This window comes from Ctenopharyngodon idella, chromosome 20 (genome assembly GCF_019924925.1).
Source record: "Ctenopharyngodon idella isolate HZGC_01 chromosome 20, HZGC01, whole genome shotgun sequence".
Taxonomy (NCBI): domain Eukaryota; kingdom Metazoa; phylum Chordata; class Actinopteri; order Cypriniformes; family Xenocyprididae; genus Ctenopharyngodon; species Ctenopharyngodon idella.
The window spans coordinates 22,612,179-22,625,111 of record NC_067239.1 but is presented as its reverse complement, the minus strand read 5'-3'; the positions used below and the strand labels follow the sequence as shown (position 1 = coordinate 22,625,111).

General features: G+C 38.3%; 1 protein-coding gene across 2 annotated transcripts in view; it reads left to right on the top strand.

Annotated features, from left to right (window-relative positions):
• The window catches only part of swt1 (SWT1 RNA endoribonuclease homolog), a 22,900-nt gene extending 9,967 nt beyond the window's left edge, over positions 1-12,933 (top strand). For both annotated transcript variants that reach the window (XM_051874773.1, XM_051874772.1), the window contains exons 15-18: positions 320-463; positions 3,156-3,222; positions 3,613-3,680; positions 11,852-12,933. In XM_051874773.1, coding sequence (XP_051730733.1) covers positions 320-463; positions 3,156-3,222; positions 3,613-3,680; positions 11,852-11,939 — 367 coding nt within the window. In that variant the 3' untranslated portion in view covers positions 11,940-12,933. The remainder of the gene's footprint in view (positions 1-319; positions 464-3,155; positions 3,223-3,612; positions 3,681-11,851) is intronic.

Genomic DNA, 12,933 nt, shown 5'->3' with positions numbered 1-12,933 from the left:
TTACATTTTAAAATATATTAAAAGGAAATGGTTGTTTTAAATCATAATAATATTTCACAACATTTTTTATTTTGTTCAAAGCCATTGTGATTTCTTTCAGAAGCATTAGAAAATTAATTTCTTGTGTACGTGTGTTTTGCATTCATTATAGGTTTCATAAACATGCTCTGTTAAAATATTAACCTTTTTAAAGAAAGGCTGACCAGGTTTTACTGAGGTTATCTACTGAGGCTGTACTGACAACAAACAAAACAGAAACTTCACTGCATTACAGTGTTGTTTTAATGATGTGTTTTAATGTTTGTTTCTCTCTCTTCAGTTCGGCTTTGTTCTCTGCACTCCACTACACTCCAGGAACCACTAAGCCCAGTCTGCGATCTACCTCACCCCTGCCTCAGGACGCCCTCTCCTGCCTGCAAAGACTCTCTACTGCACTGAAACAGCTCTTGGAGGCTCTTCAGAGGTACACACATGCTAGTAAACACACACACACAAAACTGTGCAGTCTTAGCAAGGTCTGTTACCATTCCAGTCATGTGCCTCCTAAAAGAATTTTCTCAGTGTGTGTCCTTAGTCACCTGAGCATGTAGAGGACAGAAGTAGGTGTGTGTCACACGGGGAAAGGGGGAGGGGGGGGGGGGGCAGTCTTTATCCTCATAATCGTCAGTACATACTCATTATCAAAACCTCCCCTGATCCTGTGTGAGTGTCTGTATGACTCACTTCCGTTGCTCTACATTCCTTTACGGCTCATAGCAGTAGGCAGATGGATTGTACTGTGACATGGCAATTTTTCCTCTAAATTAAGATCTCTGCATCTCGCGAGCAGAAACCGTGGTGCGTGTCATAGCTGTAGTTACACAGAGACTGCTCTTTATGTTGCAGTGTAATGGCAGACATGACTTGCCTCGCTGGCATATTAAACTGCCTGCTTGTATCATTTACGGCGTCTTAATAAATATAAATCTCTAATAAATAATAAGGTCTCTAATAAATCTAAACTCTGGGAATGTAGCATGTATAAACAACTTACTCTTGGGTCGTCAGAAAGCTGTTCTGGATGTCAGAAATGTTAACGAAGTCAAGAAGTGAATTATTATTTTTGCACTATAAATTCGTCTCAGTGCATTAAATGCTATACTGTGAGGTTTTTTGTTCAACAGAGAGAGGAGTTAAAGCATACACTTCATTCAGCACTCCAAATTAATGATTTGTCATGTGAAACTTGTGCTGCATTGCCTGTCTAATTGATTATATGCTCCTTTATTCTCACACAAAACACTACGCTTGTCAGTGCATGAAAATTGATTTACACACCAACTTGTTCATTTTTTTCTAGACGTTGACTTTAACTATGACAGAGTGTTATTATATTGTTTGTGTTTGGAGGAGGATAAACTTCCGAACTCAAGTGTAAGTTATTCAGTAATGCCTGGGTCAACGTCCTCCCTAAACTAAGTCAAGCACTTTGATTTTTTTTTTTTTTTTAAGTGTTCTGCTTCCCAGTTACATAATTAGATATAATCATATGTATCATCTGTCTGACAGCAATGTCACCCTTTACCCATCAACCCTATATACTTATTCACTTATCCTGATGACCTCACAGACTCACTGTCATAGTGTTCATCTGAGATTCAGGTTTGTTGCTTATCTTTTAGGTTTGTTTTGACTGTTTTTACTGCATTTTATTTTTCTGCATTTGAGTCCACTCTTGTTCTTCATTGATTGTTTCTGAGAAGGCAGGATGACAAGGTTTGAAGGGAGATTAGGTGCTGTCTCCATGGATACAGCTAGACTCATTTTTATGTGCAGAAAGCAGACAGATGAGTCATCATAGCCAACACATGCACACAAATGTGCAGCGCTATTCCTTTCCGTCCCCCTGTGCCCCCGAATGAGGAAAGGCATGCATAATTCAGGCTTTCGTGCTGAAATAGCTTTTTCTTTCTGCTCACTGCTTCGTCCTGCCCCTTCAATTTCTCTATTTCTTCTTCTCGTCCTCCTCTCATCTAACTTTCTTTAGTGTCAATGCTGTTTTATTCTTGCGTTAAAGGGATAGTTCACCCAAAAATGAAAATTCTGTCATCATTTACTCACCCTCAAGTTGTTCCAAACCTGTATGTATTTCTTTCTTCTGCTGAACACAAAAGAAGGTATTTTGAAGAATTTAGGTAACCAAACAGTTGATGGACCCCATTGACTTCCATAGTATGGAAAAAAAGTACTATGGAAATCAGTAGGGTCCATCAACTGTTTGGTTACCCAAATTCTTAAATTTACACATTAAATTTATCAAAGATAACATTTACAATGTTACAAAAGATTTCTATTTCAAATAAATGCTGTTCTTTTGAACTTTCTGTTACTCATATTAAGCAGCACAAAATTCTGCTTTTAAATATATTCAAGTATAAGACCGTTATATTTAATTGTAATAATGTTTTACAATATTACTGTATTTTTGATCAAATAAATGCAGCCTTCGTGAGCATAACAAGCTTCAAGCACATGTAGCACAGCTTTGTTATGTAGCTAATAGCTATGTTGCATATGTTACGTCTTCTGCTGTTGCAGTTATCCTGTGTCCTCATCGCTTACGTGCTTCAGACGCAGGATGTGTGAAACAGGCTTCAGTCTTGGACATGTTGCTGCCATGTTCAAACGTCAATTCTCTTAGACACTGTCTAAATTTAGAGCATTTGTGTCTGTCCAAATTTCCCTATTTTCAAACATCACACAGATTGTTAATGAGTAAATGTGGTGTATACTAATTTACAATTTTTGTGATCCAAACACAATTACAGGCTCAGAAAACACTACCCTGCATATGATTGATAGATTTTATGATTCATCTGATACATTTATTCATTGTAATCTTAAGCTGCCTCTTTACTTGTGGTTAATACTAACTGTAGAAACGTGCTCTGGTACACTGATGCATTTTAAAACCACACACATGATTCTTATTTGTATATCAGGCGATACCCACAAATATTATACGCAGTTCGTGTTCTAGTAATTGCACAGGTGGGATAGCTTCTGTCACCAAAACAAATTCCTCGTATGTGTAAAGATACCTGGCAATAAAGCTCTGGATTATGAGCTCTGATTATGCCTGTTATAAGTGATAGTAAAATGTTCCCCTCCCACAGGCTGTTATCTGCAGACAGCAGTGTTCAGGATGCAGAGTCACTTCTCTCCTTCATTCAGTCCAGTGAGGTAACAAAACTGCCACTAAAGGTCATATCCAACTTTTGATTAGTCATGCCCCATAGTTAAACAACAGTTAGTCTAAGCATGAAAATTCTGTCATTATTAAGCTGAATTTTCAGCAACCATTCATTGTTAGTTCGTGTTAACTAATGTAGTTATCTAATGTTAACATATGAAACCTTACTGAAAAGTGTTAGCAAAAGTATTGATAAATAAAAAATCTTACTGACCCCAAAGTTTTGAAATGTAGTGTATATATATTTTATTTTAGACATGAAGAATTTCCATTTATCTTGTTTAGATCAACTATACATGTTCTACAGTGATTATGTAGGACGTGTGCATTGAGCTGTACACTGTGTTCTTTACGTTAACAGGTGTGCTTTCTGCTTTCAGATTGCTGCTATGGAGCCACGTTTTACCGCCAGGGACCTGTTTGATTGCGTGTCTCAACAGGAATACCGGTTAGTTAAGAGCTATGAGAGATTCTGAGACTCATTAGCTTATCTGCGAGTCATACTCGCAGCTTGTATTGCTTTCATTAACCCAGCTACGTGCATGATGTGGTTTGTTCTGTTCTAATCGTTTTAACGCCGCCCACATTCAGCAGAGAGGCATTTCAGCTGGAACTCAGCATGCTGTTCTCAGGTCAGCACTTGCTTCGGCAGGCCTCAGCAGCTATGTACTGTCTCGTAGGACCTGCTGAGTTTCTACTTTAAGGGTGTTATTGCATCATAAGCCTACCCAAACCTCAGAAGACAGTTCTGTGAATCCTCAACATCACGCCTGCCATCATCGCCTCTGTTCATTGTTTACATGTCGTTTTAAAATTCAATTTGGTGATCTGTTCAAAAGTTTGGGGCAAGTTTTTTTTTTTTTTTTTTTTTTAAGTTAAATTTATACTTGTATTCAGCAAGGAAGCATTAAATTGATCAAAAATTACAGTAAAGATTTTTCCATTGTTACAAAAATGTTCAGCGTATTCAACTATTTTCAACTGATAACAATAAGAAATGTTTAAAATCAGCATATTAGAATGATTTCTGAAGGATCATGTGACACTGAAGACTGGAGGAATGATGCTGAAAATTCAGCTTTGCCATCACAGAAATAAATTAGATTTTAAAATATATTAAAACTAATGCTGTCAAATTGCATCTAACATAAAAGTTTGTTTACATAATATATGTGTGTGTGTGTGTGTGTGTATATATATATATATATATATATATATATATAATATATATATATATATATATATAAATGCAAATATATTATGTAAAAACATTTATGTTAGATGCGACTAATCACAGTAAATAATAATCGATTAATAATCGATTTGACAGCACTAATTAAAACAGATTTCAGATTACAATTTTTTTTTTTTAATTGTAATGATATTTCACAATTTTATTATTTTGCTGTATTTTTGATCAAAAAATGCAACCTTGATGAGCATAAGAGACTTGTAAGACAATAAGAGAATGTTACTGACCCTGAACTTTTGAACTGTAGTGTATTGTGATCAGATTTTGATGGGATATAAATACAGTATTAGATTTTGATTCAAAAACTCAATTTAATTTTGAATTGATTTTATTACAATTATTTCTGGCATATGTCCAGTTAAAATTTTGATTACATATCAAAATAATTCTCTTTCAGCTAATGGTACAAATCATACAGGGAACTATAGTACAGAAATGTCAGCATTTATTTAAGCTGTTACTTATGAATAAGCTTTTACATTTTAATCTCACCACCAATGTTACACCGCAAGTGAATTTTAGTCAAGCTTCTGTACTAACTAAAAACCGGAGAAGTCCTGTGCGATCTTGTGTATATATGTGTACTGAGTTTAGGTCCTTATGTTGAATAGATCTAGAGCACTGACATTGTGTTGCACTCTGTGCAATAACTCTAACTAATGTGGCACCTGTGTAATAACAGGTTATGCTATAAACTGTCCTCTTGTGCACTCTAAATCACACTTTTGTACTGAGGAAGGCATTAATGATACATAGAGTGTATTTAATGATACATCACCTCTTCCCCCTGAGTTGTTAGCCAGAATACACATTCCTGGTAAAGATATTTCACAATTTATTCCCAGCAGTTTACAAAGGTGTTTGTGGAACTTGTCCTAACTGGAAACTAGAACGTACGCATATTTGATCTTGTCTCAAGATTTTCAACACTGCCAACGTGCTGATTTTGATGATAATGAAGCCCCAGGCTAATGAGGAGTGCTGAATGTAATGCTACAAATTAATGAGAATTATTCAATATATAAAGATTCTAAAGTGATTGTGCCTTTAATTATTTAGATTTATAGTAGGATGTGGTTTTATGTTACTGTGGTTTTCAATGTTACTTGAAGGAGAGACTAAATGGGAGGGGCTTAACACCTCAGGCTATTTGATGATACGGTTTCTTGAGAACCATAAAATTCCTGACTATACAGCCAATTTCTTTTGAATTAATTGTTCCCAGGAAAGTAGGGGAGAATAACTCAATATGGATCAAATAACAGTTGTCATTGCAATATAATAATTTTATTTTTATAACATCTAGTAGGCCTAAATTATTTGGTGGAACTTATTGGGGTGTGTACTAATCAACTCGCTAACTACTAATCCTACTATGGTGAAAGTATGGCTTATACATTTGTAATAACTGGATGCTCCAGAGCAAAGTCTTAATTACTAATTAATATTCACCATAATTAATTTAATGATTAATATTCGCACAGTATAATTTAATTTTTTTTATTGGGCCGTATTTGCATGTTCAGTAAAATGTGTCATTTGTGTCATGTTCACTGTCACTTCCGGTTTCCTAATGTGTCTCTCATTTGTAATGATTTATTAATCAAGATTGCAAACTTTTCATGTGCTTGTCAAGGCTCTGTCTTCAGGGCCAGAGAAGACATTCATTGATTAACCTTATCAGTCAAGTGTAGCTACACGCTCGCACACACATTTGTGTAACGGTTGGCAGCTGATCTTTAGCTCACTTACCTCAGCTGGGTCAATGAGCTGTGACACCCAAGAACTCTGTGACCTCATTTCACGCACTAATCCACGTGTGTCAAATGCATGCTTTAATGGGTCTGACCAGTACTGTCAGGTACTGTATGCTAATGCACAGAGACATAATGATCTATTCATGTACCCAACAACACCCATACATTATCAGTTGCTTCAATGTGACCCGTTACATAATACACTGGTCTCAATAAGTTACTGTTCCAGGCATTGCTTGGGCTACCTTGAACACTTTAGAAAGACATCAGTTGGGCTGTCATCCCATGAGATATTGATTTGTAGGCTAAAGATAATAATCTGTAATGAAAATCAACAGTATATGTTTTGTGAAGCGAGAAAATTGTTATTCATTGACTTTGCTCATGAACATCTTGTCTCTAGGTGCTAAATCTCTCAGTAGAGATTGATATCTAAGCAACCAGGCACCGCACTGACGCTGTCAACTCACAATGGCTGTGACGCTGCTGCAGCTTTTGTCTGATGTTCAGTGTTGCATGCTTGTTTTCGAGCGAGCACCGTCACTGCGGTGTTATGTTCTGTTTTGTTGATTTAAGGATTGGCTTCATAAAGCATTCACTCCTCTATCTGGCTTCTCATTGCTGAAGGGGAGCTGCCCACATGTTGCATGGTTGCCATGGCAGCGCTGTTGTGAAGCGTATAATTGCAAGGCTGAAGGAATGGAGTCCTTTATGTGTTCACTACAAACAGCAACTGAGCCAACACTCCAACACTTTTTAGTGCATGATACACTATATTGCCAAAAGTTTGGGACGCCTGCCTTTACGTGCACATGAACTTTAATGACATCCCATTGCTTAATCCGTAGGGTTTAATATGGAGTTGACCCACCCTTTGCAGCTATAACAGCCTCAACTCTTCTGGGAAGGCTTTCCACAAGGTTTAGGAGTGTGTTTATGGGAATTTTTGACCATTCTTCTAGAAGCGCATTTGTGAGGTCAGGCACTGATGTTGGACGAGAAGGCCTGGCTCGCAGTCTCCGCTCTAATTCATCCCAAAGGCGTTCTATCGGGTTGAGGTCAGGACTCTGTGCAGGCCAGTCAAGTTCCTCTACAGCAAACTCGCTCATCCATTTCTTTATGGACCTTGCTTTGTGCACTGGTGCGCAGTCATGCTGGAACAGGAAGGGGCCATCCCCAAACTGTTCCCACAAAGTTGGGAGCATGAAATTGTCCAAAATATCTTGGTATGCTGAAGCATTAAGAGTTCCTTTCACTGGAACTAAGGGGCCAAGCCCAACCCCTGAAAACAACCCCACACCATAATCCCCTCTCTACCAAACTTTACACTTGGCACAATGCAGTCAGGCAAGTACCGTTCTCCTGGCAACAGCCAAACCCAGACTCATCCATTGGATTGCCAGACAGAGAAGCGTGATTCGTCACTCCAGAGAACGCATCTCCACTGCTCTAGAGTCCAGTGGCGGCGTGCTTTACACCACTGCATCCGATGCTTTGCATTGCACTTGGTGATGTAAGGCTTGGATGCAGCTGCTCGGCCATGGAAACCCACTCCATGAAGCTCTCTACACACTGTTCTTGAGCTAATCTGAAGGCCACACGAAGTTTGGAGGTCTGTAGCTATTGACTCTGCAGAAAGTTGGTGACTTCTGCGCACTGTGCGCCTCAGCATACGCTGAGATTTTACGTGGCCTACCACTTCATGGCTGAGTTGCTGTTGTTGCTTCCACTTTGTTATGATACCACTAACAGTTGACCGTGGAATATTTAGTAGTGAGGAAATTTCACGAATGGACTTATTGCACAGGTGGCAACCTATCACGGTACCACGCTTGAATTCACTGAGCTCCTGAGAGCGACCCATTCTTTCACAAATGGTTGTAGAAGCAGTCTGCATGCCTAGGTGCTTGATTTTATACACCCGTGGCCATGGAAGTGATTGGAACACCTGAATTCACTGATTTGGAGGGGTGTATAATATATATATATATATTATTATTATTATTATTATTATTATTATTATTATTTTATAATATATATTTTTGGGGGGGAAATTGTTTGAGAAAGCAAGGTTATATCCTATATAATTAGCATATTAGAATGACTGAGGGATCATGTGACACTGAAGACTGGAGTAATGGCTGCTGAAAATTCAACTTTGCCATCACAGAAATAAATTATATTTTAAAATGTATTACAATAAAAAACCGTTATAAAATCACAATATATATCAATAATAAATATAGGTGCTGGAGACATTCCTCACAGATTCTGGTCCATATTGACAGCATCACGCAGTTGCTGCAGATTTGTTGGCTGCACATCCATGATGCAGATCCCCCATTCCACCACATCCCAAAGGTGCTCTGTTGGATTGAGATCTGGTGACTGTGGAGGCCATTTGAGTATTGTGAACTCATTGTCATGTTCAAGAAACCAGTCTGGGTTTGACACGCTTGGCGCAGTATCCTGCTGAAAGTAGCTATCAGAAGATAAGTACACTGTGGTCATAAAGGGATGGACATAGTCAGCAACAATACTCAGGTTTAGGTTGTGGCATTTAAATGTTGCTCAGATGGTAATAAGGAGCCAAAGTTTGCCAAGAAAATATCCCCCACATCATTACACCACCTGAACCATTGATACAGTGCAGGATGGATCCATGCTTTCATGTTGTTTACGCCAACTTCTGACCCTACCATCTGAATGTTGCAGCAGAATTTGAGACTCATCATACCAGGCAATGTTATTCCAGTCTTCTGTTGTCCAGTTTTGGTGTCCCTGTGGGAATTGTAGCCTCAGTTTTCTGTTGTGACGGGAGTGGCACCTATCCTGTAGCCTATCTACTTCAAGGTTTGAGGTGTTGTGCGTTCAGAGATGCTCTTCTGCAGACCTCGGTTGTAACGAGTGGTTATTTGAGTTACTGTTGCCTTTCTATTAGCTGGAACCAGTCTGGCCATTCTCCTCCAACCTCTGGCATCACCAAGGCATTTTTGCTCACAGAAGAGCCTCTCACTGGATATTTTTTCTTTTAAACCATTCCCTATAAACCCTAGAGATGGTTATGCGTAAAATTCACAGTAGATCAGCAGTTTCTGAAATACTCGTCTAGCACCAACAACCATGCCATGTTCAAAGTCACTTAAATCACATTTCTTCCCTGTTCTGATGCTCAGTTTGGACTTCAGCAGACTGTTTTCGCCATGTCTACGTGCCTAAATGCATTGAGTTGCTGCCATGTGTAACAAGCAGTTGAACATATATGTATATGTTGTCCTTTTTCATACTGTTTCAGTGGATTACAAAAGAAAAAAGAAAATAATCAAGAGGAAAAGAATGCAGCGAATGAAAAGAGCTCTTGCCATATATATTATTGTTATGCGACATCACATTAAAAAACCAAGCGTTACGTTATTCTCTTGAATTGGAGCTTCCCCAAACCGGAAGTGCCTCCCATAATCTAAAACGTAGTAGGCTCGTTAGGAAAAAAGTGGATATATAACCTAGCTTTTCAGATGGCTCAAACTGCATTGGTGCTTTCCTGCAACTGCATTCCTTTTTTGGTAGTTAGTTAAGTAACATCCATTGGGGAACAGTAACACAATATGCAAACAAAGGCAACAAGCAGCAACAGGTTGCAAGAAAGAGAGGGAAGAGATAGAGAATGAGACTGATAAAAAAAAAAAACACACACACAATAATGGTCTTCATTCAAGTCAGTCATGAACCACAGTACCAGGAAGAGAGAGCGGGTGGCCTGTGTGACTGTGACTCAGAGATTTCTGCAATTGTTTAAATGCTTTTCCTTTCCCATGAACCACACTAATATTAAACATTGAGAACAATTTTGTTTCAGTCAGTCAAGCATTTCCAGTAGATTTATGAAGTTCAAGGCACACTGGAGTGAGATTGCCTTGTATTAAAGAGGTCATGAATTGCTTTTTTATTCTATAATGTTGTTTATTCTGCAAAGTCATTTCTTTAGCCACCTTCTCTTGACCTCTTTCACTTCCTGCGTACGAGACATCCACTTCCTGTTTGGAACTTAAGGCAGTGTAGCGGAAGTTATCCTGTGTGAAGTGAAACAGCAGGGTCAATTAGAGACACTTCACAGCTGTTTACGCAGAACAAATCTTCATCGCTTGCTCTGCTTACCGTTCTGTCCGTCATCCTATCTGCTTCTATTTCTATCAGAGAAGAACAACGAAGAATGTTATCCTAATAGGAATAGTAAACTCATCATTTACTGACCTTCATGTCATTAGGCACCTATTGTAATTGTTAACGTTCTTATTGTTATTCTGCCGTTTCTTCTTCCGCTCTGGAAGTCTATGTCAGCCCATAGAACCATTTGCGGAAAAATTATGAAATTTGGCACACTGATAAAGGACAGTCCTAACATTAACCACAGCTAATTTGGAATCTCTAGCTCAATCCCTCTAGCGCCACCACCTGTCCAAAATTTCACTCATGTTTATGCTAATAACTTTTGAATCGTAAGGGCTAGAAATTAAATTCTTTGAAATTCTTTCTCTGATTCCTTAGCTCATGACGATTCAGTTTGCACCCTATGACATCATTTTCCGTCATAAAAGATTTTGCGGAAAAACTACTTTTTCGAATTCATCCTAGACGGTTTGTCTGATTTTCACCAAAATTGGCTCACATCATCTTAAGACCATGCTGGCAAAAAGTTATTAAAAGCTTTTCAATAGCTCCAACCATCCTCGATAAATTTGTAAACAAATTTTACGTATCGCTTGCAAAAATAGATGTGAGGCTGTATCTCTGCAATGCTTTTTTTTTTTTTTTTTTTTGATACCATTTCAACGAAGTCGATGGAATGAAGCCAAAAGACTCTGAGGCTATATCTCTGCAATGATTTGCCATATTGACACCAAATTTTGTATATGTCTTTGACACCTTACTGTGACCACACCACATCAGTTTGGACACAGCGCCACATATTGGTCGAAAATGATAACCATTAAATCATATTACTAGTGATTGTATTTATGCTTTTTCAGCCATTTTGCCTACAATCATCTTAAAATGTCTTTAATTACTCATTGTTGCAGTTGGTCTGACGTTCCCAGCCATGGTGGCATGACTTATCGTGCCTCCTTTGTGCTTGGACCCTTAATTGCTGCTTGCAGCTATATTTCTAAATGCTCTTATTATGTCAGTGGAACACACACACACTCATTCTTGTACATCTATCTTTGTGAGGACATTCATGGACACTATGCTAGCTTCTTACCCTAACCCTGCCCATCACAACTAAGTGCCTAACCTGAACCCTGACCCTTAGCCTAATTATAACCAAGTCTTGACCCTCAAACAGGTCTTAAAAGTGGTCTCAGAAAGTGAGGAATGGCCAAAATGTCCTCACTTTACTATCTTTGTCCTCACTCCGGTGGTCTAAAACTCACACCAGTCCTCACAAAGATAATTGTACAAGTGTAAACACACACACACACAAACAAAGATGTTGATTATATACTCCCAGTTATATTACTCCAAACCTGCATTTGTCCAAAACAAAATATATATTATAGAACAATTTCCAAACACAATAGAGAAGTCTTATGTGTGTCTGTTTGTCCTCAGGGAGAAGCTGTGTGTGGGTGGTGCGCAGCTGTCTGAGCTGTGTGCAAATCTAGATCACTGTGCTGCTGCTCTGAGCTCTTGGTCCTGATTTAACACCCCACTTTCCATGTTTGGACCCAGCCAACTGTCTACTTACTACTGGTCCAGACTTCTTTGGACCGACCTGGTTGTGGTAGCATAATCTGCTGGAACCAAAGCCGTACCAACCTACTGATCCTCTGTCCTTGCACCATCCTGTAGCAGAGTCAGTGTGCCAGTCACGTGACCCTGACATATTATGCAAAAGCATCTTGGCATCAAGGGCTAACAGTCTATATAGTGCAGAATTCATCAAGTTGCACTGTGTTCTAATTCATGTTTTAGTTATAAGCTTCAATATATTTTTAATTACATTAAATTATTTGGATTATTTATTTACCTTACTTTATAGGTAATGTGTCCCCTTCTGGGAAAAATAGACTGTTTTAGTGATGATTGAAAAATTGTTATAGGTTTGTTGGTGGTTTTGGTGTTTTACACTGCATAGAAGAAGGTAGAATTTCGAATGTTCAATTTCTGAGGTGCTACTTTAAAAAAGCGGTGTCTTTCTGACGTCCACAAGCTGTTGAGGTAACAGGTATTACTTTATGACACTGTCTGAAAGGACATTCAGTGCTCTGAGGCTCTCTGTAATTAGCGAGTGCGACAGTGAGCCACGTGTTGAAAGCCAATTTTCTTTGGCATCAGTCTAGGCGCCCTTCTGGAAACTATCCTGAAATCCAGTCATTTGTTGCATGATTTAAAGATTTAAATGTTACAAAATCAGTTGATTGCGATACTTAGACTGTTTAGGTCTGATAAGCTGCTATCTTTTCTTATTCTCATCATAAATATTCAGTTCTGTCACTGCATATGCAATATCAGCACCAACATGAACCTCAGTAGTTTTATTTATGACAGATTTTTTATTAATGATATTCTCTGATTTCATTTGGTCTAAGTTTTGATATTGTACTATTTGTATTATATTGTGAATAGTTCAAAGAGAATATATATTTTCCTTTACATCTATTTGCATTTTGATTAAAACGTTTGATCATCAA